Here is a 22,692-nt window from a genome sequence, read left to right on the forward strand (position 1 = left end):
TACATGTATCAAGCATAAATACCCAATCATGTCTAGGTACCGGCATGTGACCATGTGTGCACAGACTTCTGACCCTTTGCATTCGTCCGCATACAGTGGCATACAGTAATGCACGATTCCTGCATTTCACAATTCAATTTGGCCCGTGCACGGCAGCCTGCGATGAATCCTGACGCCGGCCTACAGACACGTCAATGATTTGATTTTCTTCTCTCTGATCAAATCATTGGATTACACACATGTACTATATACACTGACAGACAATGCAACAAACTTCCTGCATAAAAACAGTGATTGGATTGCACTAGGGCGTGCTACTGTAATTCGCTAATGAAATTCCCACATTCATACCAAGTGTACCGGTACGTACATGTACATGTACATCGTACATGTACCAGCGCTGTACAAAACCTTTCATGCATGTACTGTACAGTGTACCCCACATACTGTACATGTACAATGTACATGTACAGGACGTGAATTTCAGCAATTGATACACCCTGTTCAAAAATAGTATCCAACAAAGAACAACTTAAAGGTAACATACCAACAAAAAATACACAAAAATTGGGGGGGGGGATGTTTGGTGCAGCCCATTCCATTTTTCTATGATGAAGTGGGATGACCTCATCAGCCAGTTGGCACGTCTTTGCCAGATAGAAAAGAGTCGCTCATGCGCAATGCCGTTGACAATGCCATTTTGTAAACTTCCATGAAAGCGGGGTTTCTGATGTGGCTATCAAACTCTTCTCAGATTCTCCAACCCAACCCACACGTACATGTGGGAGCACTTAAAACAATGCGCACTCACTACGATCGTCTAACAAAAGAAGCACGGTGCAATAACAACGGACGGTCATTGTTAGTGCACTGTGTTTCTTCTGTTGGATGTTCGTAGTGACTGAATTCTTTATGAATGATCAGTATAGATCTCCCCTTGTAAATGCCACACATCCTTATCGAGCACAGACGTGGCAGTGTGTCCCGATGAAGGTGAATAATAACTTCCGGTACACACGGTACACGGGGAACTCAATTCCATTCGTCCATGCGTGAAATATTGAGCACAGGCCATTTTGTTCCAAGGATGAATCAAAAACTGACTTACCAGTTCCATCGGTATACAATGTTTCTGGTGATTATTCGCCTGGAATTTTTATGCTGCTTATTTTGGTTTTCACCAGTCGGTGTTTTGCCAGGGATGTGTCAGGGCAATTTCTGGTCATCTAACATGTCTAACAGTGTCTACTTTGGGTGCCTTGTTTTGTTACAAAATGTGCAAGAACTTCGCATAAATCTTACACTCTGATTACCTTTGTTTTGGGTTTTTTATTTACAAGTATGACAAATCTGGCCCCTCAGATGTTGGAAACCCTATTATTATTGAATGCTTAGCATCATCCTATAGCCTAATGAATATGCTGCTGACTTTGTTTTGTTGCATCTGCAGCGTCACTGCTCGGTAAGGCTGCATGAAACAAGACATCATTAGTACATATTTGTCTTTTATTTCCTGAAATCCCCTGAGCATGTGAACAAGATTATAGAACTGTTCGGGATTACGATCTGTTAAAACTGATAAGATTCAACAATGATACCTTTGGTCCCTACTCCATATGACCTACAATACATGTAAATACATGTAAAGTGTACTTACAGAGTAGTGTACATGTATATTTTGTTCAGTATCAAGCAGGTTGTTCAACCAACGAGTACAATGTACATGTACATGTATGTAACGTACATGTACATGGTCACACTGAAATGGTTCACAACAATGGCATGCCCATATAAGGTCAATGAAACAGCCCACCAATGGGAAGCCCCCTCAAGTGGAGGCCAACAAGTGCCGGCCCCCGAGGCGAATTAAACAATGGGCGTATTTACAACAAGTTCACTGGGCACCCACATTATGCACTTGGCATGATTCACACGGGTTCTGCCATTCGATATACCTACTGTGCAGTGGACCAGGAACGACACTGCTCCATGGACGAAAGTGATACCTGGCAGACTAACATACACATAAATACAAGTTTATTGCCTTTCTTTGTTACGTATAATGAACAGAAGGCAACAAAAACTTGTTCTGGTATCGGTCATCATCAGAGATCAAAGGTTCAATAGTGTGGTGTACATGTACATACATGCACAATGTTTCTTTCCATGTCAGTATCTAAACTTAGATTCCACTTTTTCTTTCTTTGTCTTTTTCATGTTGATTACTGCGGCCAAACTGCCACACAGCTACAGTACTGTTGGATGTAAAAGTGCACATACCCTCAGTTAATAAAGTACATGTAAAGTTACTGGCAGTCAATGTCTCAACTCTTGTTACCCGTTGAACTCTACTTTCACTGTGGCATGCTGCTACAGTTCTTCCCATTTTTTGGCTTGGTTTCATTTCAGTTCCCGTCATTTCTCTGCTGACACCTTTCACCTCATGCCTACAGGTAGCTATACATCCTTAAAGACCAACTCCAACGATGTTGGTTTTTCTCATATTGAATCCTATTCAGAAGAACCAAGTCTAATAAAACTGGCACGTATCAATATCTCCCTTGCAACACGTTTTTGTGTTAATAAAACACAGTTTTGTACCTACTTTTCCTGGGAGTCCAGTCTGCAGTTGTAAAAATGGACGAGTCATCACGACTCATTAGCATCTAATGAATATTGATTTCTGTTCTGTATTACCGGGGAGAGGAAATACCACAGAGCATGCGCTATATGCATGCACCTGCGTACGACAGCACGAACTTGAAGAATGCTCTCATTCTTGGAAAACTCACAGAATTTCAATCCAATTTCAATTTCTAGTACGTCCACCAAGGCGCACGTGTGAGAGGGGTTTTTCATTGAGCAATCTACAGTCCCAGCAAAATCTTGACTTAATGTGGCTAAAATGAGAGTTCCGTCTGTGCAACAAAGTAAATTTCACTGCATTTTGCAGTATACGGGCTAAAACTCTAACTTTGGAAAAAGGTTCATTTTACAACTTTGGAGTTCATTTTCGTTCATACCATTATCACAGCCGACACAATGATCTTGTGTTTGGGACCCACACAATTTTGGAAAAAGATTAAGTAATGCAACCACCATACCGGTAACATGTACATGTATGCCAAACAAAAGATAATTTGAAGTAAATTTCAAAGACATACATGTACATGTACTGTACTCCTCTCAAATTACACCAGTTGAGCTTGACAGTGATAAAAAAGGTCACATTTTTGAAGCACCCTAAGCACAATTATCTGTACATACATGTACATGAAGGCCCTACTTGTACACATCTATACCTGTACAGGTAAATGTACACATCTGTTATGGTCATGTCTGTACCCAGCCACTGAAGCTGAACCCAACAATGTACCAGTACATGTACATGTACAACAGCATGAAGTACGTTGTACATGTACATATTGTAGCCATGTTGTACAACCATGAAAAAAAATGTGAAAAGTAGCAGGTTCCTACTGGAGAGAGTGTTGATGCATTTCACATTCAATGCATGTATGTGGATACCTTATTGGTGTACATGAAAGTTGGAAATTACACACTGGCTCAAAATGAACTTGCCAGTCTTGATATTCCCAATGTGCATGCTTGCACTTAGCTGGATTGTATTACAGGCATACAATGTACAGTACATGTATATTCATGTCAGAAGAGAAGGAAATTCTATACACAGACAGGGTGTAGCACAGAATGAAACCAGGACTTTGATCGGGCAAAGTCAAACTCGGTTGTTTGAAAGACAAAAAAAACCAAAACGGAAGGGCTTCTCACACATACGGTATAAAGCAAACTATCTGTTATCGGGATTCCAGACCTTTAAGCTGACAATGTGGTTTATGTCCGCCCTCGTTTGTGGGTGCATGGGTGTTGCCGCAAGCAAAACTCTCTCAATGGGTGAATACGCCAGGGTTGACTCAACACTTCTGGTATCCTGGCACTGGCATATGTATTTACAGAACTCGGGGCCTGTATTTTGGGGTCACCTCCATGTTTTGTGTCCCTTCAATGGGCAGAATTCTTCCATTTGTGTCTTATCTGGGAAGGGAGCATTGGATCATCAACTCTGAAGAATTCAATTTTATAAACAGTACTAGGTTCACTTATTCTCGGGGATTCCGTTGAGTAGTCGGGACAATGGGCGATTGTGATGACGAGATCAGTCACAAGTTACAGAGTGAACCTTGGCAATGAAATACTTCAGTTGCAGTTCATCCGAATAGCTAGCTTGTTGATTTGGGTTTAGACTGGAGGTCTTGGGTTGTGATTCAACTCAAGGGGTCTTGTAATGGTCTTCAGGGATCTTGTGATGCTCTCAAGGGGTCTCGTAATGGGATTTCACGATGGTATTGAAGGGTCTTGTGATGGACATTATACTGTACATGTAATGGGGTTTTCTGATGGTCTTAAGGGATCTTGTGATGGTCTTAAAGGGTCTTGTAATGGTCTTGAGGGATCTCATGTAGTCTTAAAGGGTTAGATGGTCTTAAGGGGTCTCAAATACAACACTCAATGACATGCACTGGTAGCACATGCATCTGCTGAATGCCACACAAAGCAACAATGGATGGTGAATGAGGCCCCTCTGGGCAACTACATGTAGGTCGTTGACTGCACAGGGTGGGTGTAGCACCTATAACTTTCTGGACTTTGGTCAGGGTAAGCTCTTTTTCAATACCTGGCTCAAACATTCTTGTCGATCGCATTTCCTGATAAACCACATTCACACCAGATCAAACAGCAGCCAAACTTGTGGGGGGGGAAGGGAATGTGTTTGGGTTGCTAAAGAAACCTCCACTAAAAAAGTTCTATATAAAGCAACCCAGAGTAGCTCAACATTACTACACGAACAAAGGATACAACCCCAGTGCAACGTGTACATTCAAAAGATATCGTGCACAGGTGAAATTCAACTTTATATCAGGAAGTTGCATTTGCCTACTTTCTGTCCAGTGCATAACATCCTACAACAACCACTCCAATGAACGTCCAAACCCACCTTTTTGTTCAGCTTGAGCCACGTGGGGAGGCCTTTTGTGTCGATGAACTTCAGACCAAAGTACCAGATTTCCCGGAGACCTATTGTTTTTACGACCTGTAAGAAAAAAATATATGCAGGTTACTGACATGCTTTCAACCTCTTGATTTGATCAATAGCAAGCAACTTCAAGTTACTACAATCACAGTCACTTCACAACAAGGTCAACTTTCAAGTTGGGTGCTGATTGCTTGTTATTTTTTTTGTAAACTGAGTACAAGAACAGTACATGTACGGTACGTACATGTAAGCAACTTTAACTCTAACCCCCTAGGCTCCTGCACTAGAAAGCATACTGAACCTCACAAAATCCAACAGGTTCATGTACTTGTCTATGTACTTGTACATGCAGGTTAGTGTACCAAACCTGATAAACTCCAACAGAATCAGCCCGTTGGAGTTTGAGTGATATGGTATGGATGGTCTATGCAGTATAGGATGACTGGCACTGAACAGTACCAAACCTGACAAAATCAAGCATAGTCCAACAATTGGTACAGCAAGCCTGACACTGCACACAGTGACCCATGTGTGTCCCAACTCACACAGAATCCGACACCATCTCCCTCGGCCTTTCATCCCAAGTCTCACAAAATTCAACAAGAAGTTCCTCAGGTATGGTACCAAACCTGCCAAAACCTCACAAAACCTGCTGTTGGAGTATGGCAGGTTTTGGGCAGTTAGGGTTAATGAGAATTGGTGACATGTCAAAAAGCATTTGTGAGAGTATACTACCCTTACAGACAGAATTGATTTGGGTGTAACTTTAACTGTATCTTACTTTAAAGGGGGGTTAATGCAGTATACAGCACTGTAATGAGGGATTTTAGAAACACTTAACAAGTTTCTTTGAGAACCATGTGAACAGCGAGATCAATTCAATTAGCCATTTAGAAGCATGGCCAATGCAAGAGGAGGGCGCTATCTGAAAATTTGTTACACTTCCGTTTTTTGTTGTAGGCTCAATCCCTTTCACAAAATTGCATTAAAAAACAAGATTACTAAATGTGCATTCACTTCACGGCATTTGTTTCATCTGGGCTTATCTCTGCTTTGCCAAGTCCGTTGCTATGCCGACTGAGGGGACAACACCAGCTGTGCACGTCAGTGGGGACCTTCCCCGCCCCAGGCAGGTCATGAGGGGCCAGCTGTGTTGCCATGGCACTGATATGAAAGCAGAGGCTCCGCTGTGATTCACTGTGGTCAAAGACCCCCCCTCATCTGCCTGACATGACTCACAATGAAACAACAGACTTGTGCAGCGTGCGCTAAACCCCGTTACAATAATCTCTCTAAGAACTGGGTTAGACTCACTGGGTATCCTTGCACAGACTCTCTCACCGAAATCTCCCTTCCATATTTTGTCGTAATCCTGTCAAGTCTAGTACCCCCTTTGAAATGTGCTGGCAGGGCATGACAGAGCAGTTTTGCCACCAGAAGCATGTTAGGCAAACACTGCATTACCAGCACTGTCTTCTTAATGCTTAGATAAAGTCTGTGGCAAAGGCAAAAAACCCATGGCTTGCTTTACCAGAGGGTGCACGACCCCTCTGCTCACAAGAACACATGACGTCAAGTCCATAGCAGCATGAAAGATGTATGTCTTTGCTGCTGATCGGCAAGCACACATACCGGTACATGTACACTGCAGCTGAACGGAATCGCTGGCTCCATGAGAAAAGCAAGGGGCGTATTTGTCAGGAGTGAGACTAGAGGAAAATGAAATATCCACAACATAATAACCGGAGGTTTTAAGGGTCCAACAGGTATATGATATACTGTACACGTATTCGTGTTTGCCTGAAGGGTATCCATTAAGATACCCATTTCTTGTTTAGTATGTCAACTTCTTGAGGTAAAAGACCTTAACCCTAACCCCCTTGGTTCTTGCACTAAGGAGTATACTGAAGCCAACAAACTTCAGATGCATGTACTTGTCTATGTACTTGTACATTCAGGTCACTGTACCAAACCGAATAAACTCTAACAGAATGAGCCCGTTGGAGTTTGAGTGATATGGTATGGATGCAGTATAGGATGACTTGCACTGAACAGTACCAACCCGACAAAATCAAGCATTGTGCAACAATTGGTACAGCAAGCCAGACACTGCACACAATAAACCCTGTGTTTCCCAACTCACACAAAATCCAACATCACCACCCCGGCCTTTAATAGCAAGTCCAACAAAGTTCGACAAGAAGTTCATCGGGTATGGTACCAAACCTGACAAAACCCACGTCGCAAAACCTGCTTGATGAAGCTTGATGGATACTGGGCAGCTAGAGTTAATAGTAAACTCAGGATTTTCCTGATTTCACAAGAGATTGTTTTAAAAAATCCTGAAATCGAAAATTCCAGACAAATATTTCCTGAAAACCAGAAAAATCTTGACATACATGTATATCTCACCCCTGTACATGTATTTGTATCCGTTACTGTGAGCAGTGTAAGAGCAATAAGGAAAACCACTACTACTTCCTGCTCCAAACTGAATTGAGGTTTCATCGGCCCAACAAGTTGACTTATCAACGATTCCATGGAAAACGGGCAGAAAACTAGGCCAATAGAAAAACAAGAACCACACAATACTGGGCGACCTCTTCCTCCGCGGTTCAGAGGTTTAGCTGTGGATCCATTTCCCACGCATTCTCTCTGTATCTTCACCGTACAATGGCCACTGTCAATGTTGACATGCGGAAATTAAACTACTGAAGTGCTGCGTTCTTCACACAGAGAGAATATGAACAGACAGACTTGATTATTTGTGATGTGAGGGAAATGCAGCTTTATGCTGCAATGAATTTCATATGGAACTTCCTCGACAAATTAAATGGTGATGTTGAAGTTGTTCTGCTCAAGCATGAAGTACCGGTACTCCAAAAAGACATTAGAAATTAGCTTTGTTTTACAGGGGTGTTCAATTATTCACAAGATATGTGGTGACATTTCCTTGTGTGGTTTCAAAAGGAAAGTTCTCTGAAAAATACACCTATGGTATGCCACTGCACTTGAGTATTTAAAAATGTCAGTGGGAACAAACATTCTGTAATTTGCTTCAACAAAGGAAATTTTTTCCACATGTACATGAAGCAATAGAGAACCTACATGTATGCCGGTACGCATGTATCAGGGTTCCTGAACCCACATGCAAGGAACATTTAAATGTGACTTTTCCATGACCAAATTATAAAAATCCATGACCCAAGAACGTAATTTCTAGGACTATTCGGGATAGGACTCTTTTTTTCTTGTTTTAGATTCTTGTGCCAGTTTAGTTGTTTGACTAATATGTAATGTTTTTAAGTACGGCAAATGTTATATCTTATTTTTGTTCATCTTGATATATTTTATTTTAAATTATGTACAATTTGGCCTGTGGCCACTACACACGAATTAATAAATCAATAATACTAATAACTACTTTTAAAGTTGCTAATAAAATAAAGTCACGATGCATTTTATGCACTTGTTTCTGATAATAGAAATCGCACAGTGTTTGAAAATTTCCTTTCTGTGACTTTAGTCATTTTTACAAAATTCCAAGACTTTTCCTGGCCTTGCAAACGACAACAAACTTCCATGACTTTTTCATGACTTCCTGGCATATAAATCACGGGAGCTCATTATTGGCAACAATAAAAAAATGTTCGGACTGTGCACGGAGACAAAGGTCGTCATTGCACATCAAACCTTCCAAATAGCTGGAGAGTTCCAGAGATGGGGGGAGGGGGCTGAGCCTGATTTCGTAACAGCCTGTCACAAGGACACTACGATGCTTCACACCTATGAGTTGAGTGGCATCCAGGTGGGACAACATATACTTAATTACTTTTTCGAGAATCAAAATTAGGGCTGAATCAATTCGAATAATTCCCTGTTCGAATATTCAACCTGCAATTTGAAACAAATATCCGAATATTCAGTCATATGGACTGGCAGAACAAACCAATATCAGTTACAATAACGCACACAATTATACATTACAATCAATATAATAGCTTCTTACATCTATGAGTATCTCCAGACACGATTTTGTAAGGTTTAAGAGACAAAAAATACTTCTTGTCCTATTGAAAATTTCTATTCCTTTTAAATTTTTCAATAAGTAATCACTTTCGAATAGTTGTAAGATTTGTCACTTTTCATTTGAATCTGCTTGAAACAAGCCTCCATAGTGCAATTTTCTGCATTTAAATCAAAGAAAACTCTCCCTTTCCATGAATTTCACATTCAAATATTCCAATTAAAAAAATAATACCTGAATACTTGATAATCTATCGAATATTTGGCACAGCCCTAAATCAAATCTGGACAGGAAACACAGAGCTGACATCTTTGGAGTCAAATTTTAGACAAACGATCCTGTAATTTTTCTTTAAAGGGGTAGAATATTTGTAATCAAACAATATTTAATTACTAGGATGTACATGTATTAATTTGAAACTACATCTGTACATTAAGTATTTTTTTCTTTGGGTGGGGTGACTGATTGCCTAATGATTTCTATTTATCATACAGGGTGGTCCAGATCACAGTTCAGAGTACGCAGGACATGGTTAGAGGAAGCATAACAAGTCATACGCCCATACGTTCATTACATGTATGTCCACAACAAGTTAAAAGGATAGCACTACAACATGGTGGTGATCTAGTAGTTTTACACCCTCACGCTGTCAGGTAACAGGCAGTTTGCTTCTGCTGCTGTCTTGGAACTCAAGAATTGTCCCAGTGCCCCACATATGATTTGATTCTCTGAGCAATCAAGACAAGGTTCTTCACAATGACGAACATCTCAATTCCAAACCTTGGATCCAGGCAGCCCTTGACTTACATGTACATGAACATGTATGACCCTCACAACCTCTCCCCCTACCTGATCAAAAAGCTGTTTTAAAAGTAGCATTAGGCTGGATGACCTCTGAACCAAAGACATGTGACCTTAAATGACTCCTGACCTATGACCCTGACCCTCACAGCAGCAATACCTACCTGATCGAAGAGCTGTTTACCGGTGGTGTTGGGCTGGATGGCAAACTCCAGCTCAGCATCCATCGTCGTCACCCGGACATTGACCTGGAATTAAGTAAACAGAACGATAAGGTCAGAAATCTCAAAATTGAGTCTCAAGTTCCTGAAGTCCTCCTTGGAAAGCTTAGAGTTATCACTGTCCCACTTGATTTGTTGGGACCTTTCAACATTTGAAGAAACAATGTACTAAAACAACTATTCATCATTCATAAAACATTCATCAGGAATGCTACGTGAAAACTTCGCTTACCTGTACATGTAAAACTAAGCATCTCCCACAACAAACCACACTTGTGACTAATAGCCTCTGTGAGGTGTCTGATGTACATGTAGATGAGATTTGAGCAGTGAATATGGCTGAGGTGCTTGCGAGTTGTCAGTGGGACAAGACAGATCATGAACTTTCTATCTTTTCAGGCACTTTAAGGAGTGCATGTAAGAAGATATTGCTAAATACCAATGAATATTCCCCCCCTCCCATCGTTGCATGTGCATCAGCATTCTCTGTGGGCAGCCTTTGGAAGAGCTGGCAACCGCATTCAAATTTCAGACTGTTCTATACACAATTTGATGTAATAATTTCTTTGTGCTTTTACGACAAACTGGAAAAAAATCTAGGCTTGAAATCTGCCCGTCCATTGCCAGCAAAAGTTAAAACCTGCCTATCCACTCACAGCAAAATGCTTGAAAATGATACCTCTGGACATCTTTTCACTGTACCCGATTTTTTGGAAGGATGTACCATTGATTCTCAGATGTTAAAGATTTCTATAAAATGCGTGGGTTTGTAATTGTTCAATAGGCTCAAACTGCATGTACATGTAGTGTCCAATTTTGCTTTGCCTGTCCTCAGGACAGGTGGACAGGAAGCTGCCGGTAGATGATACACTGTATTGCTCCACAGATTATGAATCACTTAAAATACAACATGTGCACTTCTACAATGCCTGATATCCACAGGAAGCGTTTGTGTCTAAAGTACCGATACAAAGGTGTGATTGCAAATGAGACAATAATGCCTTCTGTTAAGTTGCAACGTTTGCACGGCACAATTTTTACCGAATGGACAGAACCACATGTACATTGTATTTATGTATGCTTTATACGATGGCGAAAAACACAGTGCTACAAATACAATATTTAATGTACATGTAAAATGTCTTACATCAATTCAGACTACCGTGGTCAACACATACATGTACATGTATGTACAAGCTAATTTAACCCTAACCCCCTAGGCTCCTGCACTAGAAAGCATACTGTACTTCACAAAATCCAACAGGTTCATGTACTTGTCTATGTACTTGTACAATGTACATGCAGGTTACTGTACCAAATCTGATAAACTCCAACAGAATGAGCTCATTGGAATTTCAGTGATATGGTATGGATGGGTCTATGCAGTATAGGATGACTTGCACTGAACAGTACCAAACCTGACAAAATCAAGCATAGTCCAACAACTGGTACAGCAAGCCAGACACTACACACAGTGACCTATGTGTGTCCCAACTCACACAGAATCCGACACCATCTCCCTGGGCCTTTCAACCCAAGTCTCACAAAATTCAACAACAAGTTCCTCATACGGTACCAAACGCGCCAAAACCTCACAAAACCTGCTGTTGGAATATGGCAGGTTTTGGGTAGTTAGGGTTAAACAATGCTTATTATGCATCCATGTTCAAGTGTGCTTCCTCTTTGCAGCATTTATTCCTCCCTACACATTTGTGGCAAGCCAAGCCACTCAGCTCTTGACACCTGATCCTGTTGCAATGGGTGTGTCCGTAATGGTAATGGAACACGTAAACCAATGAGTTTTTGCCAACAGCGTCCTTTTGTTTATTACAGGCAACTCATGTTTCCTCTCCCGGGTGCACTATCAAGCCTGAATAAGTCACACTGGCCCTGGTTCATCAGTTACATCTGCCTCAAATGGTAGTATTTTACTTTGCCCGAATTCTGAGTGGGTGCATTTTTGGCTCCTAAGCTCTGCACCTGAATTGACAAAAACCTGACAACTGTGTTAAAGCGGGGGAACATTCTTTGAAGACATGAGCCCCCGCAATCCTTGATCCTTCACCTGTTAAAAAATAGATTGAAGAATGTTCACCACCCTGAAAATGAAAACTAAAATTTATGGACCTTCCCTGCAAACAGGTGTTCGACATGGAGCAGTATTTAAGGTCCGCAAAGTCAACTTAGAAATTCAGGAAAATTTCAAGCCAAAGTTCTGACAGCCCTGATGTAACTTGTAAGGCTTACTCCATGCAACCCCATGAATCAGGTGTTTAAAAATAACCCTACAAAAATGTCTATTTTTCCAAGAATCACTGTAACATGAGCACTTATGACCAATTCCACATGCACCCTAACCTTTCGGTGGGGCTGCACATTTCCAACTTATCCTTAACCCCTAACTGCCCAAGGGCTGCTGGTGCTATCCCTCCCAAATCACACAAACTCCAACACCTTGAAATCAAACTCCTACTTTACAGTACCCAATCACAGAGACTCCAACAGAACTCTTCACCTATGTGATCTTGTTTGATTGGGTACTGCAGGCTCATTGCACAATATAAAGAGTATAGACAGGCAGTATTCAAACAAACTCACACACCATCATGCTGCACATCCATCCCCAACTGCTGGGATCATTGTGGTCAGAAACAAGGAAGATTGTCCTTGTTATGGGAATTATTACATAATACATGTATTACATACTACATACCCATACACTGTACTTACCATTTCAATGGGAAGTTTTCTATTATTACATAATCTTTAAAAATACAGTACTCATTTGAAAGTCTTGGTGGTAAAAGTGAGAGAGCAACAGTACCTATTTAGTCAAAATCCACCACCATTTAACAAGTTCCTAGTACCTAATTCCACAAATTCAAACACCTTACTAGTGTTGAAGTTCGACTGGTTAGGGATTATTAGGGTTAATAAACCTACACATACGGTACATGTATGTACGAACAGCTTATATTGGTATTGCCAGTCCTACAACTGCAAACCTGGTACCAGTATATCCACAGGCACAGGGCAAAGTTTTCAACAACCCAGGGCTAAGGTCAGTACACGTACATAGGTCAGAGAACACAAACATATGGGTGTGGCCCATCTACTGAATACACTTAGCCTAGTATTCACACAGTGTTTGTGCTTCACTGCATGCAGTTGGTATATGTACACAGATATTGGAGTCAAGGACAAAACTGGTTTAGTGAGTCAAGCTAAGAAGAACGAACAGAATGTACATGTACCATTAGGCTTGAACAGTTTCCTTCTGAAAATACATGTAAATTACATGACAATATAAGACCATCACTCAACAAAAACCATGTTCAATCAATATCTTGGAACAAAAAGGAGGTTTGATAAACATCTGCCCTTTAAAAAAGCAAAGGGGCATTTAGAAAGCCAAGTTAAGCCAACATATTGTGTAAATGTACATGTACCGGTATGTGTACTGGTACCGTACATCTACCGGTAGACTAAAAAATCAACTCCTACACCATAGTTTTTTGTTTTTAGCTTAGCGACAAAAAGGTGCCAGTTTGAACACCTAAGGCAACTTTTTTACAATATATTTTGGAATGGATTTTGGATTGGAATGCAAGTTAACCATGACAAAGAACAGGTACATGTATACGTTCAACAGCACAGTATGTTACATGTACGCTGGTATTGGCATACATGTATATCCAGCGTACATGTACCTTCATTCTTAACGATATGCATACATGTAACCCAGTACACACGCAAAGCATTGTGCAATTGAACACACTCCTGTTTTTCAGCAGGGGGAGTAAACCTCAGACTTTCCAAATCAAGCTTTGTGAGTTTAAGGTCACTCGCTGGCAGTAAACAATTTTCTTCAGATCTCTCATTATTGTTTCTCATGTGTGAAATGAAACCAATACAAATGTACTGCTCTGTGCATCTCCATAGTCCAATCAAATATGTGGGGCTGAGGCAATCTGATACTTGCCGAATGAGGAAGAACATCCCGGTAAAATCTATTTCTGCCCTGTGCAATTGTCAAAGGGGTGTCAATTGACAGCAGAAAAGTGCACCATTCAGAAAAACTATACATGCATGAACAGACGTCTATAGGGCTCAACTTGACTGAATGGATGAGAATGCAACCCAGGTTGAACTCTTTGGTACTGTACGTTAGTTCACCGACTGCCGCATTGGTATGTTAGTGAAAAGTGTGACCCCTTTTCACCTCAGCAATAACTTCAGGAAGTTCGTCTATTAAAAAAACCCTGTGAAACATACATGTACAACGCGTTCCCACTTGAATTGGCATTTTGGTGTGATCGTTGTCTTACTGCAACTAAACCGCAAGTAGCGTTCCAACTTATGCCTGATCCACCTTTTTGCACGGACATGTCGAGCCCGAAGCGCACAATGTGCTAGCTTGCTGAGCGCGTGCTCTGTGGCAGTGTTGCGTACTGGGACGAGTCACATTGCATGTGTGGGACCCTTACGGTGTTTTGGGTGTGGAATTCTACTGACGTGACAACCTGGAATCGGACCGAATGTTCAGACTAGTACATGTACGTTGTCTCTTCAAACTTTGCTTCCGTTTTCGATACTCTGTTACACACTGTGGGCTATACGCTAACACAGAATTAGTTTTTGATAGAGAGCAAGTGAAATCACACAAATGAAAAAGGTTAAGAAATGGACAAATGTGCAACGTGGTGACACATTTTGCTAGCCCATAGTTCAGCAGTTGTTTACTGTGCATGCTGTGCACGTTAAAAACTTTTCACATGAACTATACTCTACACGCCAAAAATGAATTTCTTTGTTTATCACACCGCAAAAGTTTCACACCACTTGTGCACGGACGGATGTTGACAAGCATAATTGCCGGATCAGATCCCATTTTTGCGTTCCCATCTGACTGTGATCCGCCAATTGCCAGATCTGATCCACCAATTGGGGGATCTGATCCGGCAATTGGTGGATCAAGTGGGAGCGCACTGATAATATTGTGAATTTGAAGTTACAAATATACATACATGTAACTTCAGGTGTACAAGTGAAGTCATCTTCCTTGAACAGTAATTGCATATACTGGTACATGTACATGTTACAACATAGATGGTTGTACATTTTATGTTGCACACACATGATTGCTGGAACACTTCCACACTGCTGAAAACCACCAAAGTAGATACAGCTACAAACATGTACTGTATGTACTTACATGTAGCAGTAACCTTTAAGAGCAGAGCGTGGAATTATGGTTGGGCATCGGACATTTTCCAGGCACTTATTGTGTTTGTCCGAACAAAATCAAAGATGCTCGGACAAATTGTCTGACCAACATATCAATAATACTATTAACAGCTCTTAAAATGTCAATGCAACATATGGGATTATGGCTCCCCATTTATTATTAGTTTTGTGTTTGAATTACACCGAAGGCATTCATCAGGGCTAAATGCTCATCACTGGCCCATGTCACCTAGCGCCAAGTGTGTGTATTTTGTATACACTGTACTTGCAGACATGAAATTGCCCCATAATTCTGGGCGCATTGTCAGCATTCGCGTTTGGTTGTCACAGTGGTGAAAACACTGCACGAAACTCATTGCATTAAACGAAGCTGCTCTGGTTCCCATCGTGCCGCACCCATACAAAAGAATGTGTAATGGAAATGTAGCAACCAGAACCAGTCTGTACCATACATGTACATGTACTGAATGTAATGTACATAAACACTTTTCATCAGCCGTATGCAAAACACTGCAGGCTGAAAAGACATGGATGTTATGCTGCACTTTACTTGCAAGAGATTTCTGCAAATTAATTCACAAAACTTGGTCTCTTATTTATGTATGTATTTTCTGTGTTCATGGGTGTAATTTGAGGTTGTTCTGCTCACTGCACAAGGTTTAGTGCCATATGTAGAAATTTTTACACAGATTTAGACAGGTGTTCATCACTTTTTGAGATTATTTTGGAGGCTGTCGCCACTACTGGTGCCATTCAATCAGCACAAAACTGCCCCCGAACAAAAAAAATGTTCCGACCTACCGACCCTTGACTCTCTGCATCAGTACTCTATCAGACAGGAAAGAAAAGAGTTCACTTCTGCCTCAAATTCAGAAAAACCTATAATAATAACCACAAGTTTCGGGTATATTTCTCCCTTGACACGTACCGTAGTTTACACCGATTAAGCTTACTAATTAAATTGACATTAGGTTTGCATTCAACCCTATCCGACAGCAATGACCTGGTCATGCACTGATCGAGTCCACAGTATCATTTACAGGATCTTGGCGCCGGATTAGAAATCTATTCTCTTGCAGTCCAGGGATATATTTAAACATGTGCATGCTGTTTCTGGTTCTCTCCCTATGCACCACTAAAACAAATTTGGGTGAAGTATGTAGCCAGCGGATCTTGTTACCAAATGCTGGCTGAATGAAATAAACATGGTTGAGTCCTTCATACTGGTGACAACAATGCACAGACTGGTAAGTGTTGAAACCAACAGAGAAAACTGTTGCCACCTGCACACAGAAGACATCACACACTAGGCTCTCTACATCAGAATGGAGTCTTATACATGTACTTCTTCTAAAGACGTTTGGCTTGTTGCGTAGTCATTACGAACCACACCAGATGTGACTGTGCAAATATTTAGGTGCATGTACATGTAGGTAAAGTTCAGCCTCCAATCTTCCATTCAGTCAGCACATGTCCATGTGCAACCTCTGTCCCTGCTTCCATGGACTACAAACTCTACTACATGTGTAGGAGTGTTTTCCTGACCCATTCCCAATTCCCCATTTCCCCTTCCCTCCCAAACTCAAACGCCCCGGTGTGATACTCTTGCAAGCACACATAACTATGGCATGAACTTTGTTCACTTTAAAACCCTACCACAAAAACCCCACAAAAGAAAAGTTCAAGACGAGTTCATCAATCACGGACAAATCTTTGATCACCATGCTTCAGCCCCACTCAGGACTGCAGAAATTGGACTATTTCCTTCATTTCTGATTTTTTCCCTCATGCAATAATCAAATGAGTAAAACAGGCTTGCCAGTGCACACGGATGTGAAAACTCCATACATGTACATGTATGTATAGTACATGTACAATGTAGGTCCCTCTACCTCCATGGTAGGTCCTACAAACTTTTACTTTTATTTCTTGAACATGACAATGTACCCTTTGTTTGAAAATACTATTTGCATGGTTTTGCATTATGCTCACCATGAGTTTACCACAGTTATAAATGTTTGAAAATCTTTTGTCTCATTCAAAAAATTCCATGGAGTCTTCCCTTCAAACCTCCAAATGTTTTGGCCAAGACCGCAGATCGTTCCTTTAACTTAAAAGTCTTCTGAGCAATGCAGCCGGTGTTGACAGCCCTGGCGTCCCAAATAAAGTCAGCAGCATGGTTATTTGTGATACAGACAGGGAAATGTCAAACACCCACATGCATTCATGTTTCCCCAATGTGTGTTTGCGCTCTGGGAGTCATACCCCCTACAAAATGTCAACTCATGGAAGGTGGCGTTGAATGATTCCCCCATGCTTAATTAAAGGGGACTCGTTGTCACAACTCAATCATAAAACAAAAAAATGAAGTTAACTAAACACCATGATGCAGGTTGTGACACTGATTTTCCCTTCGGGCACATAAAAATAAACACATAGTAAAGGTATACATGTACATATAAACGTGACTGGTTGTGACAGCCTGGGAGTGGTACATGTACATGCAATCCACTACTGTCTCCAGCAGTATTGCCATGAAATTTGTAAGCATTATTACCAAGAGTAGATTCAGATAGGGAGTGTTGGATTTAACCCCCTGCTCTGTCACAAAAAATATAAATAAATGAAGTAATAACAACAAAAACTAATAAAATATGGTATCTTTTTTGCTTGTACCGGTACATTTAGTAACAACGTAATACAATGTACATTTCCTACGTGTCCTCCTGTCTGCAAGAATCAGATGTAATAGAACCTTACGGGCCTGACCCCTCCCCCGGAAATATTCCTGGATCCACCCCTCACTATGCTAAGCAGAAGTTACACAAGAGGTTTTTTAACTGTCCTGTAGACAACCACCATGCACTGCAATGCATATTTCATTTGCTCAATTCATGTTTGATTTCTCCTGGTCTCACAGAGCTACATGTATGAGAACTTATAGATGCTTTCCTGAGAAAAGTACTTGACCAATGGCCAAGACGAAAACTGCTTGATTGATCGTGCAGCCTGATTTATTGTAGCAGAGTGGAATGAAAATGAATGGCCCCCTATAAACTGCAACAGCACATAGCAGTTTCCCCCATAACACAATCTGCACATCACTGCCAACTGATCAGCACTGCCAGATGTCTCTTCCGATAAATCATAACTGCAGGACAGAGTGAGATTCACAGTGCAGTGCACTCAAGCGGTCAGCACAGTGCTTATCAAGACTCCCTGACAACTGTTCACACATCAAGAGCACATAAAAGTCCTGTGCATCCATGGTACAAAAACTGAAGAAGAAAAAAGGACTACCCTCGCTTTCCGGGTTAAGTAAACATTCCTTCCTGTTAGCATTAACTAAACAAACTATGTCCCACTAGTGGTATCTGTGCAGCACCGCCCATTAATTCAACATAAATGACTCATCTGAATGAACCAATGAAGTATACTTTTAATCACACCTGTAACTGTGGGCCAAATTTTACTGCAAGAACAGGCACTAATAAAATTAACGACCATTTTTTTTTTAATTCTGAAGGCTTTGCAGTTACAGAAAGCTATCCATGGCCTATCTGTATCATCTGTTCGTCCACACACTCATCTTTCCTAACACCAAAAATTAGCTTGTGCTTTTTAATACTTAACATAATTCTAAGTGTAATCTGCCAGGGCACGTTACCATATAATGTGCTTACTAAGTATCGCTATGACGGTTGGGCTCGAGGAGTTTCTCTGATAAAACGTCCATACTGACCATACATGTACATGCCATTTGAGTGAAAAGTCGACCACAAAATGTGAATCACTCATTCAACCGCAAACTGTTCATATTTCTTTGTATATTTGCACTGGTGTTCTGAAGAACAGGTCTAACAAGTGTTCACTGCTCACAAAGGGGACCACGGATTTTGAAGCCTTGAGCCCATACTTAAATCATAATTGCATCCCTCCACTCAGAATGAAATGGGCATTACTCTGAATAACTCCACCACTTTAGCAGCCTTGGATGAAGATTTGGTCTGAAAAATCGTTTGAATGCCTTAATGTGGAGCAGAGTTTAGTACTCCCAAAGGGCAAGTGGGGTTACTTGGACACCACTCTACAAAAATGAAGTGCAAAATCTTGCAATTTGCGATTTTAAATATCAGAACATACTTTCTGAAAAGAACAAAGCATTAGAGTTCCCCACAAAGGCCAATAAAATCATAAAAAGTCTGGCAGTTGAACCCTGTGGAATTTAAAAGTTGTACCTGTGAGTCATCAAAGGCTGGCAATCTGCTCAATAGGGTAAGAGTTCCATATGTGGGCATCACTTGACACCCTATGCATAAACCCTATGCCCCTGGTCCGAAAAATTCTAAGTACGTGTACTTTTAAAGTATAGAGGTTTTTCAGCCACTTGAGTTTTGATGGTCAGCGTTCAATATATACCGATGTGCATGGAAATGCCCGCACGGTCCGAACCTCTGAGATATCTCAGTATTCTGGCGTACATGAAATTGCCAACTGAAAGATGCAGAGTTGAAAATGTACACTCTGCTGTGGACGTGCAATGCTTCCTGAACTGCCTTTGTCCGTCAAGTGACGTCATGTGAAAAACCTCTACACATGCATGCTTCAGGTATTTTCCCTGCTAAATTTGCCTCCTTAGACATGTCATCACTTTCTGACGGCTGATATACATGTACAACTGTCTGCAGGGTGAATGAGCGATGTCTGTATATGGAACTCTTCCTCTCAACCAGTTTCAGAGTATCTTTGGATTTCAGTAATTAGGCAAAACAAAGTATAAAGCAGACAGGAATTAACCCTAACCCTCCTCAATCCCCCAAAATCCTTCAGACGGTTTTGGAAGATTTTGGAGGATTGAGGGTGAATGGCAAAAGTGTATGGCTGATTGCGAAGGATACCATGAGTGAAGGTCGTGGGTTAGACCTTGTGTTGTTCTTGCCCAGTCATGCATAAATTCAGCCCGATATTTCTTTTGAATCAACCGCACTGCTCAAGAATGCCGTTTGCACAGCCTCAACATAATGACAGGAATTGCCGGAGGATTTTAAAGGATTGAGGCAGTAGGCACACATCCAAGTAACATTTTCATGAAATTTTGGAGGATTGAGGAAGAATCCAATTTTTTCCAACCCCAATTGGAAAGTTCTGGAGGATTGAGGAAGGTCCCTAGCAAAAAAGGGCCAAAGAGGTTAGGGTTAAGGGCATTGATGCGCCATTGTAGAAATCTTTCAGGTTTCAATTGCTACATGGGTCGAGGTTGCGATTTGGAATGCTAGTATTATCAACTAAATTTCAGGCCACTCACTGTTTTCGGCATGTTGACAGCGTTTGTTGTCTAACTGGATGAGGAATAAACACTGCCTGACACAACGGGGCAGTTTATAACTCCTTAAGCAGTTGCACCACTCCTTTATAAACGGTCTTTATTCTTGAATCCAACACCTGCAGTTTAAACAAAAATAATCTGGTGAATTGAATAAGATTAAACTTAGTCCCAAAGTCTGGAACTCTTGAAACTGTGACATAACCTATTCAAGTTTTATTTTAAGATGCAGTGCAGGAAATATAGACTTGGCACCTGTCCAACTCCATAACATGTGCGTCAATTAAACAGTGTCAAAGAAATGTCAAACAGTAAAGAATTAAACATTAGCAATGGAGACCATTCACCCTTACACTCCTCAATCCTTCACCTGTTGGAGGACTGAGGACTGTTAGGGTTAATAGAACAAATCAAACGGACTTGGCCCTAAGTAATACAAAATGAAAATGATGAAAATAAACCGTACTTAAATTAACGTTACTACCACAGCGCAAAAGTAAAACCTGCACTTCAAACAGTACATTAAATTAATGTCCACTTCACGTGACCAACTGACCAAGTGTGGCTAGTTTGCTCCCGAAGTTCTGGCTAAAAGTTACATTCAATCTTCAACGACCTGTCAGGCTGTTATCAACATGATCAACGGTTGTCTAGTAGTGGTACTGACCTAAAGTCATCATGCAACAAATGCTATGAACAGGATCAAGGACAAGACTTCCGGTGTGACAATCACAGGTGGGGGTGTTTTAATTTAAACTACCTAAGAAAAGGCCAACAGGTGATGACTAATATGCAAGTATCACGAATTCACACTGCGGGCGTTCCTATCGAGAACGCCCATTCCAGCTTCAGCGGGCGAATTAGCGTGCCCGGGCAGTGTGTCATCACTGACCACGGCACTGTGCACATGACTGGTGATACGGTGCTCACATCACACAGTGCTTTCCGTGCATGCAACCACATGATAATGGGCAGAACTCTCGCAAGTCACCCATTTCTCGGGCATTTTTGAACTGTACGAAACATGTCATTCGTTCAAACAGAAATCACTGGTAGCCAAACTCATGCTGATTGGGACACTTAACTCACAGGCTCACAAAGAAACGAAATCGTACTTACCGGTCACGTTTTTTTACCCCAAATCCACACAGGACCACCGTGTCAGATTCAAATATGGCCGTCCACGATGAACGGGCGTAACGGTGACGTCACTTGTCAATCAACGTACATTGGGTACAGGCAGCAATAGCCGGGACCCCATGAATCCAATTACCAGACCCCCTCTCAGAAAATGCCTGGTACCCGGTTTTTGATATTTTAAAAAATGCATCATCATGACACCAGTTAACGTGAGCGGTCGGCAGTGCACGTAGCGCTCGCGGCCGCATGCACAGACAGTAAAAAAATTCAAATAAATATGTTGTTTTAGATGAATGGGAAACATGTTATCTTTTACGTTGAATAATAATGCAGTGGGTTCAAACTGCCATGAAATAAATTTTAACTGAATTAAGGCCATGGTTTACCCAGAAGTCCTACCTCCAATCATGGATTCTACCTCCATTCTCCAATGAAGGAGGCTCCAAGGGCCGAGCAAGTCCTTGCCCTATGATGCAATTAAAATTAGTATGTTTAGGTGATTAGGTTTTTCGAATGAAATGAATAGCACGCACTCTTTACATGCCCTCGAACAGCTTAATTAAACATGAAATTACTGGATAACTACAACATTTTTCTCCGTGGTTGGCACTAAGCGGCTAGCCGCGCAGTGCGGCCACTGTCAACCCTTGCTGCTAAGGCGGTAACTCTGTCCGTAATTGTTTTATAGCGCCCTCTGTTGAAATTAACTAAGTAACTATGAACAGGGCAAGGCTACCATGCATGCATTGTGCCAGTGTCAGCACGTGAAGATAGTCCCTAGCAGTAAATCAATGGCTGGCCGTTTACAATAGAACGATAGAATTAGCCTTCAGCAATAACTCTTCAAACCATGCAAACGAAGCAACTCCATTTCCAT

The 22,692-nt window shown here is 41.2% G+C and overlaps 1 protein-coding gene across 2 annotated transcripts in view; it reads right to left on the minus strand.

Moving 5' to 3' along the window:
• Nucleotides 1-21,927, minus strand: part of LOC110988434 (moesin-like) — a 36,173-nt gene extending 14,246 nt beyond the window's left edge. Inside the window, exons 1-4 of one of the 2 annotated variants that reach the window (XM_022251916.2) lie at nucleotides 21,795-21,927; nucleotides 20,658-20,794; nucleotides 10,049-10,132; nucleotides 5,018-5,113 (exon numbers count right to left, since the gene is read on the minus strand). In XM_022251916.2, coding sequence (XP_022107608.2) covers nucleotides 5,018-5,113; nucleotides 10,049-10,132; nucleotides 20,658-20,669 — 192 coding nt within the window. In that variant the 5' untranslated portion in view covers nucleotides 20,670-20,794; nucleotides 21,795-21,927. Of the gene's footprint in view, nucleotides 1-5,017; nucleotides 5,114-10,048; nucleotides 10,133-20,657; nucleotides 20,795-21,231; nucleotides 21,379-21,794 lie in introns of those variants that run through there. The other variant, XM_087146659.1, reaches the window with a different exon arrangement.
• Between the last annotated feature and the right edge of the window lie 765 nt (nucleotides 21,928-22,692).

This window comes from Acanthaster planci, linkage group LG15, assembly GCF_054643075.1.
Source record: "Acanthaster planci isolate LZ-2023a linkage group LG15, COTS_SCS, whole genome shotgun sequence".
Taxonomy (NCBI): Eukaryota; Metazoa; Echinodermata; class Asteroidea; order Valvatida; family Acanthasteridae; genus Acanthaster; species Acanthaster planci.